This window comes from Mastigoproctus giganteus, chromosome 1 (genome assembly GCF_048544385.1).
Source record: "Mastigoproctus giganteus isolate SK-2022 chromosome 1, ASM4854438v1, whole genome shotgun sequence".
NCBI classification, from domain to species: domain Eukaryota; kingdom Metazoa; phylum Arthropoda; class Arachnida; order Uropygi; family Thelyphonidae; genus Mastigoproctus; species Mastigoproctus giganteus.
In genome coordinates, this window is record NC_143575.1 from 230,652,170 (window position 1) to 230,667,051 (window position 14,882).

Genomic DNA, 14,882 nt, shown 5'->3' on the forward strand with positions numbered 1-14,882 from the left:
CATGTATGTAATTTTTTTAAATTACTGTATATGTATTAAACTTTAATCTAAATAAATAATTCCTAGTTTTTTACGGTTAAAATTGACTTTATGTACTCCCTCACTAAATGGTCTATTTCAATAATTGGTCACCCCTCTGGTCCCGAAGGTGACCAATTAGTGAGGCTACCATATAAGTAAAATGAAAGCCAGTCGTCTGCTGCCAGGCGTAAGAAAATCCCAAGAAATCTCGGGATTTATCAGGCTAAGACAAAATTAGCCAGATAAAGGCCCAAGAAATAGGTTTCAATTGTAAATTTGGAGGTATTATTGTTTGCTTCGGGTATTATTATATCCCGAGATATTTCGTGTAGTTCCAAATAACTTTTAAAACTAAAAATGAGATATCTTGGGATAATCCATTGAAGGAGTAAACAAAAATTGGAAACGGCAAAACGTTAGATGTTGAAGAAGTTAATCGAAAGTTGATTTAGAACACAAGAATGGAACAAGCACCAAATGCTGTTCGTTTGTTTCATCGTAACATGATGTTCAACATAAAGGTCAAGCGTTGGAAGGAAACACCACCATCGATTGTACAGCCAACAATCACTTCACCGGTTATGAGAGTAATGAACAGTTGACTAGTATGCAAACAAATCTCCATCAAATGAGCATAGCAGAGACCGCAGGTTTGCCATATGTATTGCATCTATCAACTGGAAAACCTTATATGATCACTACAAACATCAATGTTGAAGATGGTTTGGTCAATGGAGTGATTGGAACTTTACAGCACATTGAGAGGGAAGAAACAGAAATCAAAAGATTGTGGTTACATTTCGAAAGCAAGGAATGTTGGGAATAAGAGTTGTCTCGACTCTCACCCACACATATTGTCACATCGTGGCATATTAAAATCTGGCTGGACTCCGATTACGAGGTGTTCCGCCACAGTATCTTTCAAAAGCAAAATGCTCAAATGCAAAAGAATCCAATTTCCTTTGGTTGAAGCTTGTGCCATGATGGTTCATAAATCTCAGGGTGGCACTTTCAAAGAAATCTTATTTGATTACGTTAAGAGTCTCGAACAGCAACTGGTATATATTGCATTGTTGAGAGTTAGAAGCATCGATGGCCTGTACATCAGAAATCAGAAAGACGACTTTACATTCTACCATGCTCGCAGTTGTAATGCACCTAAGATGCAAGATCTTTGAAATGAACTGAAACGTTTGAATAACCATTGTTTGGAAATGCTCTCCACAATCGCATTACAATTTTGGGATCAAGTTGCCTTGTCGAGTTTCAGAATGGTATTGTTGAATACAGAGTTTGAAACTTCATAGCGAAGATATTGCGACCGATCCAATTCTCATGGAATCGAATATCTTGGAATTAAATGAAACATGGCTTGAAAACAATGAAAATGTTGATGTTTGAGGATACAAACGTATCACACAATTCAAAAGACGTTCTGTGAAATCTGTTGGTGAAATCTTGCAATATACAATAAAGTTGAATCAACAATATGTATGCACATTCTTATTACCATGGCTACAGACTCGCTATGGCAAATGACTGGTACAGATAATTGGGGTGACATTTGTGCAGCTTAAGTTGAAATAAATGGGCAGACAACTTTTCTTGTAACATTCTACATCTCACCTAATTCAACATTGGAGCAGATTAAAGTTTTCTTAATAACCATAGCGATTTATATGCCAAAGTCTGGAGACATACCTAAAGTTGTAAGGAAATTCAACTTTCAAAAAATCCCAATAATTTTAGTGGGTGATTTCAACATTGCCATTAAGAAACCTGAAAATGCTCCATTCCTCAACTTCACAGAATCAACATTCAATCTTAAACTTGCATCAGATAATAAAAAATCTACCACGCATGGTCAATCATGTATCGATTTTGGCTTCTATTACAATGCTAATATTTGAATTGTTTCAACTATGTATCCTACTTTAGTTACCACAAATATTTATTGTTAATTAAAAATGAAAATACCAAATAAAATAAAATTAATTTTATTAAGTTTAAATTATATTTTTTCATATCACATGACATTATTCACGTATCCACCTTCGGCTCCATGGAGCCAACGTAGATTTTTTTTCTTTCTCTCCTTAAAAACCAGCCTATTGTCTAAGGATGCATTTCAGCAAGGTTCTTGAAACCTTACCTTTAATTTAGTTGGTAGCTAAATAAACTATCTTAAAATTCATGTGGTATAAGAGTTTTCCATTATAGAAAAACTAGATTTCGTGGAAAACCATGTAACTTCCTTCTCCAACTATATTAATATTTCTTTAGTAGGCAACCTTATAGAGCATCAGCCAAAAAAAAAAAAAAAAAACTTCCTGTTTCATTCATCTATTCACTCCAAAAGTTAGCATTAGTAGAGGCATATGATGCAAGAAAGCAAGCTTATTCAGCATCAGCCAAAAAAAAAAAAAAAAAAAAAAAAAAAACACACACACCACTCCCATTTCACCCCTCCGTTCATTCGAAATACCTGTCCAGTTGAGCTTTAAATTTGTTTAGGCTATCAACTTCAACAACAAGTGATGGAAGTCGGTTCCATTAACCAACCACCCGCTGGCCAAAGGCAAATTTCCACACATCTATCTGACATCCGTCCTTCCTCAATTTGAATTTATGCCCTCTGAGGTGATTATTCTGAGCAAGATGAAGAATCCCATTGGCATTGAGCATGCTCAAACCATTCAAAGCCTTATACACCTCTATCAGATCACCTCGCCAGTGCCTAGTCTCCAGACTCTGTAATTTGCAAAACTTAAGCCTTTCTTCGTAAGAGCAACCCTTTGTTCCATTCACTAATCTTGTTGCCCTTCTCTGTACCCGTTCCAGCAGCTCTACATCCTTCTTGAAATGAGGCCTCCAGACCTGTATACAGTACCAAAGATGTGGCCTAACCATTGCCTTATACAAGGGAATAATCACCTCCTTATCCCTGCTAGAAATATTCCTGTATATCATTGACAAGACACCATGAGCTACTCTTGCAGCTCGTCTGCACTGCTCAGAGAACTTCATATCTGCCTGCACAATTACCCCCAGGTCCTTTTCATTCTCCACCACTGTCAGTGTAGTACCACAGAGTTGATACGTTGCTCTGGGGTTACTGTTTCCCACATGTAGTACTTTACATTTGTCAATGTTAAACTTCATTTGCCACCTCTCAGCCCATCTGTTCAACCTTTCCAGATCCTGTTGCAGCAGCATAGCGTCAGTAGTGTCCTTAACAACCCTGCCAACCTTTGTATCATCTGCAAACTTGGACATTAAACTTGATATCCCATCATCAATATCATTCATAAACACCGAAAACAACGGACCCAACACTGAACCCTGAGGAACTCCACTAATAACATTAGTCCACGTTGAGCAGTGTCCATTGATTACCACTCTCTGTCTTCTGCCACTCAACCATCCCCTTATCCATAGCAGCAATTTTCCTCCAATGCCACACTGCTCCAATTTGTGCAGCAGTCTTCCATGTGCAACAGTATCAAAAGCCTTTCTAAGATCCAAATATATAATATCAAAGTTATTCCCTGCATCCAGTTCTTTTGTGACTACATCATAGTATCCAAATCAAATTGGTCAGGCAAGACCTGCCCTTAACAAAACCATGCTGCGTCTGAGCTATAACTGAATTCTTTTCTAGATGATCCTGCAGTGCTTCTTTAACCAGTGCCTCCATTAATTTACCTGGAACAGAAGTTAAACTAACAGGTCTATAATTACTTGTGTCAGCCTTTGATCCTCCTTTGTGAATTGGGGTTACATTTGCACATCTCCAGTCTATGGGTACCTCCCCTGAATCCAAAGAAGCTCTCATAATTATGGCTAGGGGTATGCTTACTTCCTTTGCTGCCTCCTTTAATATAACTGGATAGATCCCATCCACCCCAGGTGCCTTTTTTATGTTCATCCTCAACAATCTCTCCTCCACTTTCCTCTCAGTTATTACAAAATCATCCAGCTCACTGCCAATGTTTACTTTACCTACATCATTCTCCTTCCTGAATAACTCCTCATGCGTGAATGTAGATGCAAAATACTCGTTTAGATTGTTAGCCACCTGAGCAGGATCCTCAACTGTTGAACCATCAATATCCAGTGGACCAATCTGATTCATCCCTTTCCTTCTTGAGTTTAAATATGTAAAGAACTTTTTTCTGTTTTTCTTTGCATCCTTTGCCAAGGATTTTTCGTAGTCTGCCTCTGCCTGCCTAATCTCCTTTGTGACTTGGTTACAGACCAACTTATATCTATCATAGGCTTCCATGTCACCCATTAATTTGTATGTATCCCATGCATTTTTCTTCTCTGCCACATGTCTCATTAGTTCATCTGACAACCATTTAGGCCTAAACCTTGAACAATATTTCTTTGTTGGTATGTAAAGCCTGGTAGCCTCCAAGATTAGTTCCTTGAATGCTTCCCATTTTGAGTTTGCTGTTGGTAACATCATCAGTTGGTCCCACTGTATAGAATTTAAATACTGTCTCAGACCATCATAGTCTCCTTTACGAAAACAAAAACCCTTCCCTTTACCTCTGATGGTAGTTACCTCCTTGAGTAAATCCCACTTCAACACACTGTGATCACTGCCACGTAGTGGTTCATTTATCTGCAGATTCTTAATGCATGAAGAATCACTACTGATAATCAGATCAAGAGTATTGCTCCCTCTTGTTGCCTCACGAACATGCTGATGTAGAAAACAATCATCCAATAAATCCACAAAAGCCTTGCTAGTGTGCGAGTGACCAACCCACAAATTCCAGTCAATATCTGGGAAATTAAAATCCCCCATTATAAGACTCTCTGATTTACTGGCCCACTATTTCCCTGTACAATATCTTATTATACTCATCAGAGTCATTAGGCCTATAGCACACTCCTACTCTCAATTTTGATTTCCCTATGCTTATGTCACACCAAACTGACTCGACACTGCTCTGTCCATCGATGTCGACTGGCTTCACTTCCTTGGACTTTATGTGTTTCTTAACTAATAGCATAACCCCTCCTCCCCTCCTGTCCTGTCCTGTCTATCCTTTCTATACACATTGTATTCCCCAAATTCCAGTTCCGCATTACTTATATCTGTGTGACACCACGTCTCTGATATCCCAACAATATCTGCCTTTGATGTTTTGAGCAATACCTCAAATTCATCAAATTTATTTACCAAACTCCTAGCATTGGTGTACACGCAGGTATACATGCACCTGTTTCTATTCTTAGCTACCCTAACATAACCCATGTGTTTACTTGTACCGCAATGACTCCCAGCAGTCTCTGAAATATCCTGCATCTTGTTTTTCAGGCTTCTGCTCATTTCAATAGAAGCAGTGCAAGAATCACTTCCACCTCTGCCAGTGGCTACTGTTAATCTATTAGTCCTTGTATCCCCCCCCCCCAACTAGCAGTTTTCCAACCCACCTAACACTGCCTCGACAGCATCAGCAAAAATTCTTGCACCCTTTCTATTTAAGTGTATCCCATCCCTGTAGAAGCAATCTCTCCTGTTAACAAGTACAGTCCAGGCTGAAAAAAATTCTACCCCTTGAGCCTTGCACAATCCCTCCAGGGCCAAATTGATCGACAAGGCTCTCATCATATACTCCCTCCTATCGTGTCTGGGCAGAATTGCAGACACTTTCAAATTCAACCCTAATTCACGGCTTTTTTTCAACAGTGACCTGTACTTGCTAAGTAATTCCGCCGGTCTCCTACTCTTAATATCATTAGTGCCAACGTGTACAACTATATCACCTTTTGTGCCCTTAAAAGATGGTATCCGCTCTACAACGTCATCAACTTTTGCCCCTGGCAGACATACCCTGGTCCTATTCCACCTATCCTTTTTACAAAGCATGTTCCCCGTTTCCCTGACAATAGAGTCACCAACAACTACTAGTTCCTGTGGGACCAGCGCATTCTGCCTAGGGGGCTGCCTCTGTGTTGCCTGATGACCAAGTGCAAGCTCTGGCGTTGATGTGGGCAGCTGAGAGCTTGATGGGCCCCTCAATTTATTTCCTTCGAGGGCATCCACCCTGTCCTTCAAGCTCTCATAAAGGCCCATAACAACGCTGAGTTGTCGCCTGATTTTCTTGCACTCCTTACATCGTGCACACACAAAGACATCCCCCTTGGCAGTATCATGTCCGGTACCCGACTGCTCCGCAGACATCACGCAAACAGTGCATTTTAAAAGACTGTGATTCAGAGGACAACTGCCCCCCCTCAGTTCTTCCCTGAACAACAGCACTCCCATTAGCTTGAGCCTTTTGCTTTGCTGCTCTGGTCAGAGTCATGATTCTGATTTAATTCAATAAAATTTCAAAACAAAAATTAAACCTTAAGTTATATCCCAAAACAGTTATGTTATATTTTTTTTTTCCGGTATCTAGTGTTTTCTACGAGTTCCCTTTATACAACTTCCGTATCACGTGTACCACTATAGTTATGTATTAATTATTTGTTACGATTAAGTCGTTATATATATATATATAGAGTTAAAAATACAATTTAATTGACAATAAAGTTTATCAAGATTAATAGATTTACTGATTAATTGACAATATTATATTATGCACTATACTACACTAAGCTTATGCTATCGTGTAAAAATGGCGGGAATTCTCGAACTTTACTTCTACGGACTCGTAAGTATTGATTAGCTTCCAAATCTCGCTATCTCAATTTAGAATAAACTAAGGATCCTGACTAGGTCTATAATCTACTTATAGAAGATAATTTGATATAACAATTGGTTAATAAATCGACTAAATTTGGTTAAAAAAAAGACCTCTCGTTCAATTTGTAACACGTGGATTTGATACCGTTACCGATACTAAGTAATACCTACAAAATCTCTGTTTAAGTTAAACTTTAAACTAAGTATCGTAACTAGGAATATAAAGCTACTCTAGAAAATAAGTTAATATGACAATTTAAGCTAATAAATCAGGAAAAAGTTCTCTGTTCCAAGAGCTTCAAGGAGCTTCGTCCGCACAGGCTAACCTCGCTGCGAGTTTGCCTAGTTCAGTCTTGAATTTATTTAAGCTGTCAACTTCCATGACAGAAGGAAGTTTGTTCCAGCAATCAACCACCCGCTGGCTAATGGCATTTTTCTGCACATCTATTCTACAACAGTCTTTCCTCGATTTGAATTTATGCCCTCTCAGGTGCAGAATCTGAGCAAGAGGAAGAATCCCATCAGCATTGAGCCTGCTCAAAAACCATTCAAGGCCTTATACATCTCAATCAGATCACCTCGCAGGTGCCTAGTCTCCAGACTCTGCAATTTGCAGAACTTAAACCTTTCTTGGTAACAGCAACCCTTTGTTCCACTCACTAATCTTGATGCCCTTCTCTTAAACTCCAGCAGCTCTACGTCCTTCCTAAAATGAAGCTTCCAGACCTGTATACAGTACTCAACGTGTAGCCTGACCATTGCCTTATACAATGGAATAATCACTTCATTATCTTGTATATCATTGACAAAATTGTATTTAAAAAAAAAAAATTTTTTTTTTTTTTTTTTTTTTAAATACAATTTTAGCAACACACAGTTGGTACAATACTGTGGAGTTACTTGGTTTGGTTTTTGGTTGTTTTTTTTTTTTTTTAGGAGCATTAGCAACTAAGGCCATATTGCTCCAGGAATATGCGGTGGTCATTCCCTGACCTTTCCGCATCCTCCTTATTTGGTGGTCACGGGCTCGAACCCCGGTCTAATCAAGAAGCGTGTGCTACGCACTGCTGCTCCTGCCCACCTGGCTACGGGTTACTGCTACCCATATGCAGTGCTTTGCATTTGTCAAGGTTAAACTTCAGTTGCCACCTCTCAGCCCATCTGCCCAACTTTTCTAGATCCTGTTTTTTTTTTTTTTTTTATTGCAGTAGCATACTGTCATTAAACCTGCCAACCTTCGTATTTTCTGCAAACTTGGACATTAAGCCTAATATGCCTTCATGAATATTATTGATAAATATAGAAAACAATGGGCACAACGCTGAACCATGGGAGACACCACTAATAACATTATTCCATAGAGAGTAGTGTCCATTGATTACCACTCTTCTTCTCCCACTCAACCATCCCTTTATCCATAGCTACAACTCGTCCTAATGCCACACTGCTCCAATTTGAACAGCAGTCTTATGAGCAAAAGTATCAAAAGCTTTCCCGAAATACAAGTATATGATATCAAAATTATTTTTAGCATTCAGTTCCTTTGTGATCACATTGTAGTATCCAATCAAATTGGTCAGGCAAGATTTCCCCTTAACAAATCCATGCTGTGTCTGGAGTATAATTGCAGCCTTGTCTAGTTGACCTTGCATTACTTCTCTAACCAGTGGCTCCATTATTTTCACCAGAACAGAAGTTAAACTAATAGGTCTATAATTAGTCATGTCACCCTTTGATCCTCCATTGTGAATTGGGGATACATTCACACATTTCTAGTCCACAAGTACCTCCCCTGAATCCAACGATGCTCTCATAATTATGGCTAACTGTTTACTTACCTCCTTTGCTGCTTTAATATAATTGGACAGATCCCATCCACTCCAGGTGACTTTTTTAGATTTAAGTACAATTTCTCTTCTACTTATCTCCCCCACCCAAAAAAGAATTCCTCATATGTGAACGTAGGGCAAAATATTTATTCAGTTTGTCGAATACCTGAGCCGGATTCATCAATAGTTAAAAGATAGAATAAATATGCTTGATTGTAATCTTCTACACTCTACAGTTTAAGGTAAAATTGATGCTCCAATGCTCCTATCTTATATTAATTTTAACTATCCACCTAGGCTTTTGACGGAACATAATTTATTTCCTATCACCAAATTTAGAACAAATCATCTTAGATTTCAAAATGAAAACAATACTGATATCTTGTTTAGAAAAATCAGTATTAAAAATGAATTTTATAATCTATTTTATAGTTTATAACAATTTACTTTCTTTCATTAGGTTTTATGTATCATTTAAACTAATAAAAAAAATAGATTTATCTTATTGATAATAATGTAATATTATCCTTATTTTTTAATGTTTTCCCTTTTAATCATTGTATTATATCACTGTTTAATTGATAATACTATACTACCATTATTGTATCTGTGTTTAAATTCCTTAAATATTTTATTTATTGGAGATTATATATATTTTGCATTTATAAGTATATGTCATAATTGCAAAGCAAACCGTAAATCACAAATGTAAGACATTATGCTATTGTGATTAATAATAACACAGCCACTCCCTAACTTACACAAGGGTTGTGTTCGCAGAACTCTATGTAAGTTGAAATTTCCCTAAATTCTTATGCAGCACTCGCAGCTATGGGCACTGAATTTGATTGAAGCAAAAAATAAATGTTCATTAACATGTAAATAGAATTATTTATTCAATTTTTTTATCTCATGAGCAGGAAAAATTACAAAAGTGTACAAAATTACAAAAATTTCAAAATTATAAAATTACAAAAAGAGAGAGGAGACAGGCATAAGTTTTACCTTTCGAGCATCATTTCCAGAATTAACTCTCCAGCTGATAAGCATGCCACTGTGAAAGTTGAGGGCTGTGAAGATCTAGAAGGGTTTTTTCCAACACATCACAAAATTTCTCTGCAGCTGCAGAATCGGCACTAGCAACTTCACAGCATACTTTAATGTTTTGGAAACCAGCGCGATGCTTGAACCTATTAAACCACCTGTTGCTTGCCACAAACTTGGCTTGGGGTCTGCCGTACTTATCCTCAATATCTTCATAAATACTTCTTGCTTTTGCTTGAATGGCCATTGGACTCAGGGGCACTTGCTTCTGAATCTGATTTTCCATCCATATTATTAATAGCTTTCCCATCTTTGATATAACACCTAAATGCTGTTTTGTGATCACTGTTGATCTTAAATGTGTTGATCCTTTAACATGTTCTTTTATATGTGCACTGTCCCTTAAAATAGTATTCACTATTGAAGCAACGAAACCTAATTCCGCGCAATAGATGACAAACTTTGTCCCGCTTCGTATTTCTTAATCATTTTCATCTTCATTTCTAAATCAATTTTTGTTTCATTTCCTAGCACTGCCAGCACTTGCACTTTCCGTTGATCCCTTTCCCTTCACCATCGTATTAAGTAAGCAGGAATGAAGAGAAGATTCTGAAATTTATGTTTTTTACATGATTGAAAATTTCACTGAAGGGGAACTTATTTCACCATAATAATGTAACAACCCACACAATTCCAGTTATCGGTATTATTGAAAATGCAATAAGATCGAGTTTACTACCCATTTATAATAGATTGTGCTAACAGTAAAGCCCAATAAACCGGACAGTGCAAATTGTTTGTTTTATGGTAGTGACCTCCAGAGATGTGTTTTAGAAAAATATCACAAAGGTGTTCAAAATTGATTCTTATAATGGGAACATATGAAAGGGTAGTGCAATTTCCATTATAAAAATTAACTTTTAGAGAGATAAATTGCTTATTTATTCAACTTCTGAGGTCTTGAAACAAATTACCAAAAAAAAAAAAAAAAAGTTATTGGGTTCACATTACGAAATTTTCACAATACCTCCTTTTATTCCTACGGGATGCAAAATACATAAAGTCGAATTTTCGTAAGTCAAGTATTACATAAGCTGGGGAGTGTTTGTAATAATTAAAAAAAAAAACCCCATCGATATTAAGTGGACCAATGTGATTCATCCCCTTCCTTCTAGTGTTTACATAAGTAGAGAGGTCTTTGTTGTTTTTCTTTGCTAAAGATTTCTCATAAGCTGCCTTGGCTTGCCTAACTTGCAGACTAGTTTATATCTACTATAGGCTTCTGTATCCCCTGATAATTTATATGTATCTAATGCACTTTATTTCTCTGCCATGTCTCATTAAATCATCTGACATCCATTTAGATCTAAGACTTGAAAAATATTTCTTGGTTGGTACGAAAAGCCTAGCAGCTTCTATGATTATTTCCCTGAATGCTTCCCATTTAGAATTTGTTGTTGGTAATATCATTAGTTGGTCTCACTGCATAGAATTTAAGAATTGTCCAAAGACCAATGTAGTCTCCTTTACAAAAGCAAAAACCATCCCATCATTTCATTTCATAGTGTATATCAGTACACTATAATCACTGTCAACTAGTTCAAATGCATTCAAATTCTAAATGCATGAAGAATCACTACTGATAATCAAATCAGGAATATTGCTCTCTCTTGCTGCTGTAGAAAACAATCATCCAATAAATCCACAAAAACTTTTTTTTTGCAAGTGTTTGAGCGAATAACCCACAAGTCGCAGTCAATACCTGCAAAGTTAAATTCTCCATTATAAGACATTCTGATTTACTGGCCCACTATTTCTCTGCATAGTTGTTCATTGTAATCACAGTCATCAGGATTATAACACACTCCTACTCTTATTTTTGTTTTCCCAGTGCTTATATCAACAACAAACAGACTCAGCATTATACTGGCCACCCATGTCAACTGAATGCGCTACCTTAGATATGTGCTTCTTAACTTCTTAATTATGCTCTTAAGAAGAGTATAATCCCCCCCTTCTATCCTGTCTGTCCACATTGCATTCCCCATGCTCAAAATTAATACTGCATCCCCCTATATCTGAGCAACACCACGTCTCTGATATCCCAACATTGTCCGCATTTGATGTCTTGACCAGCACTTCAGATTCAACTTTTACTTTTAGTTACTCTAATATAGCCCGTGTATTTCCTTGTTCCAAAAATACCACAGTAGGCTTGAAATCCCTGGTACCTTGCTTACCAGGCTCCTGCATGTTCCAAAGAAGAGTGCAAGAATCAATTTCATCCCTGTCTACAGTTACTGTCAATCTATTAGTCTGTGTTTAATTCTGCACTTAAGATCATGATGTCAAACTTCAGTTCCCACTTCTCCCAAAAAAAAAAAAAAAACTTTGCACAAAAACAGTAACTAGTTGTTAGGATCAAATTTTAAATATATAATTCAACTTACTGAGATACAAAAAACAGCTTTGTCAGAAAGTATTATTTCTCCAATATTAAAAAAAAAAAAAAAAAAAAATCCTTGCTAAAATCATTGAAATAAGATTTTGGTGAACTTTTGTAATCAACCATAAATTCCACAATACCTTATTTTCAAATTTTAAGCTCTGCATGTGGTTCATGTAGCGATTACAGTAAAACAGATACCTCTGGAGAGCTGCCCTTGACCGCTCTTGTGCATCTCGGGCAGCTTTAGCTTCTTCCTCATCATATCTATTGCAGTTATACCTGCGGGAATAAAAAATACTTTCTTTATGATTAAACACACTCATAGTATATGCAATCAATGTTTTTTTTTTTTTTTTTTAATTTGTAAATCTGAAGCTTTATTTATCAGCAGCAAATGCCTTACAAAATAGTTAGAATTATGTGGAAGCGTGAGTGTGTGCGTGCACACGCACAGCCAGCTGTGCATGCAAGGGGGAAAGGAAGACAGAGAGAGGGAAGGAGAGAAATACCATTTTATTGTTATGTGTAACTTATTTCAATGAAATGTAAAAATACAACTTTTACTTGGAGATTTCAAAGCAGTTGCAATTTTTAATTAATCAGTAACAAATACTTTTATGCAATAATTTAGATTTATGCAAATAGTATGTGTGTGGGGGGGAGAGATATCGTAATACTGTTACAACTAACTACCATATCAATCAAATGTAAAGCATAACTTTTATTTACTTGGAAAAGATTCCAAAGCAACTACATTTTTTTTCATTTAAATATACATCTTCAATCACACTAATTTCCCAATATCCTGAAAGTGTACTTTTAGGAATTAAACCGAAATCTACTGAACTTACCTTACATAGCAATAGGAATTTTAAAAATGTTATAAAAGAAACAAAATTAAAACATCATTCATTTTTGATCCCACAGATTGTGATGAAAAAAAAAATAACTGTTTTAAGAACAAATTTATCTTATCTTCATTGACCATCCCTGAAGGCTAAGTGATCCTGAAGAAGCATTGCTTGACAGTGTTCATTCACTACTCTCCTAATCTTGACATCTGCAAATTTTGACATCAGGTCCTGTATCACTTCATTGATATTATTTATGAAAATCAGAAGCAACAGTGATCTCAGAACTGATCCTCAGGAAACTTCACTTTAACATTGGCCCATCTGAAGAATGATATTTATTACAACTCTTCCCCCTGCCCTGCAACTCATCTCAGAATTTTTCTCCTGGTTGCCTCTAAAGCAGAATTGAGTCAAATGCTTTGCTAAAACTACAAACAATGTCAAAATTATTTCCTATATAAACAATAATCATGCTCAGGCAAATTTTGATAAAAAAAAATATGACCCCCACTCTTTTGTTCAAGATTTCAAATGTAAATGGTTGTCTCTACATCACTCCTATTTCCAGGGCAACACGTTTCCATTAGTCCTAATACATCAGTGTTAGTTGTCCTAACCAGGCATTTAAATTCACTCGTTATATTGACAATGCTCCTGATATTACTGTAGACAAAGTTAAGACTAAGTGTTCTTTGTATTTTTTTACTGCCTTGACTTACCCCTTGAAGTTATTTAAGCTTCATTCCCTAGCATTAGCTTTCCCTTTCTTTTGAAACATTGCTACACTCAGCACATCTTTTGCAGCATGCAAACAAACTTGAGATGTGTGGAAACATTACTTTGACCATATCATACGATAAACATGTCTATATTACCCCTCCTCCCACATTATCAGCTCTCCTGAACCCTTAAGGCCTCCTCAATGATATAGGCAAAGAGACCCTTGTATTACCTTTATTCAAATGTATTCTATCTCTACAAAATGGGTTCCTTCTACCTCCAAGTGCAAGCCATGCTGATAAAAATTACCTCCAAAAGCCTTGCAGAATCCCTCAAGTTGAGTTAATCCACAAAGCTTTCAAGCATATAGTCTTTCCTACCATATCTGGGAAGAAATTCAGGCATTATACATTATGAACTCTCAGCATTTTTTCAGCATGATCTTATTTTCCAACAAATTTTCAGTTCATGTGCACTTAATATCTCCCCACATGAATAATAATGCTCTCTTTATTCCTCCTCCTCCTTAAAATTTGAAGTACTTTGGTAACATCATCAATTTTTGCTTCTGGCAAACATACCCAAGTTCTAGTCCACCTACCCTTATTAGACTTCCTGACATTGAACTTGAATTTTGGTAGACTAAGTGTTGGGAAATACTTGAAGTTGTAACAAAGAACAGGAATAGAAGGGATAAACGAATAAGAGATAAAATTAGTTCTGCAAGTTTGGAGGTGAACAGTGAATGGTTGTTGACTGATTATGGCAACGAGTCAATGTCCATTCACTGTGGCACATGTTTGGATGAAACAGATGGAATTATAAATGCCAATTCAGTGAAACAGTGCCTATGGAAATATCTGTAGAAAAAGTGCAACAGAAACTGAATGTCTGGCAGAGTGGAGAGGATCTGTCAGGGATGGGTCATTAATTAACTTAACTGTTTTTTTTTTTTTTTTTTTGACAAAGTTTAGGAACTTATGAGAGGTTTTGAAGAACTATCCCAGAAGTGGGAACAATATTTCATAGTAGCACATATTTCAAATTTTTAGTGAGTTAGTATTATCTGTTTAGAAGAAAAGTAATGGTAAGAGAAAAAAAAAGGAAATTTAGTTTTTTCAATGCAGAGGAAGCAATAATTGCAATATGCTTATGTCAAGGAACGTTAGAAGGCAAGGTTATCCCCAATAGCGATATGTAATCTTGTCTAGAAATCAGTGTTATGGAAGGTGAGCATAGCAGCAATAGATTTTTATTTT

The 14,882-nt window shown here is 36.6% G+C and overlaps 1 protein-coding gene across 4 annotated transcripts in view; it reads right to left on the minus strand.

Moving 5' to 3' along the window:
* Positions 1 to 14,882, minus strand: part of LOC150091589 (E3 ubiquitin-protein ligase arih1-like) — a 268,953-nt gene that overhangs the window by 57,444 nt on the left and 196,627 nt on the right. For all 4 annotated transcript variants that reach the window (XM_090384745.1, XM_090384752.1, XM_090384760.1 and 1 more), the window contains one exon: positions 12,187 to 12,328. In XM_090384745.1, the coding sequence (XP_090240871.1) occupies positions 12,187 to 12,328 (142 nt within the window). The remainder of the gene's footprint in view (positions 1 to 12,186; positions 12,329 to 14,882) is intronic.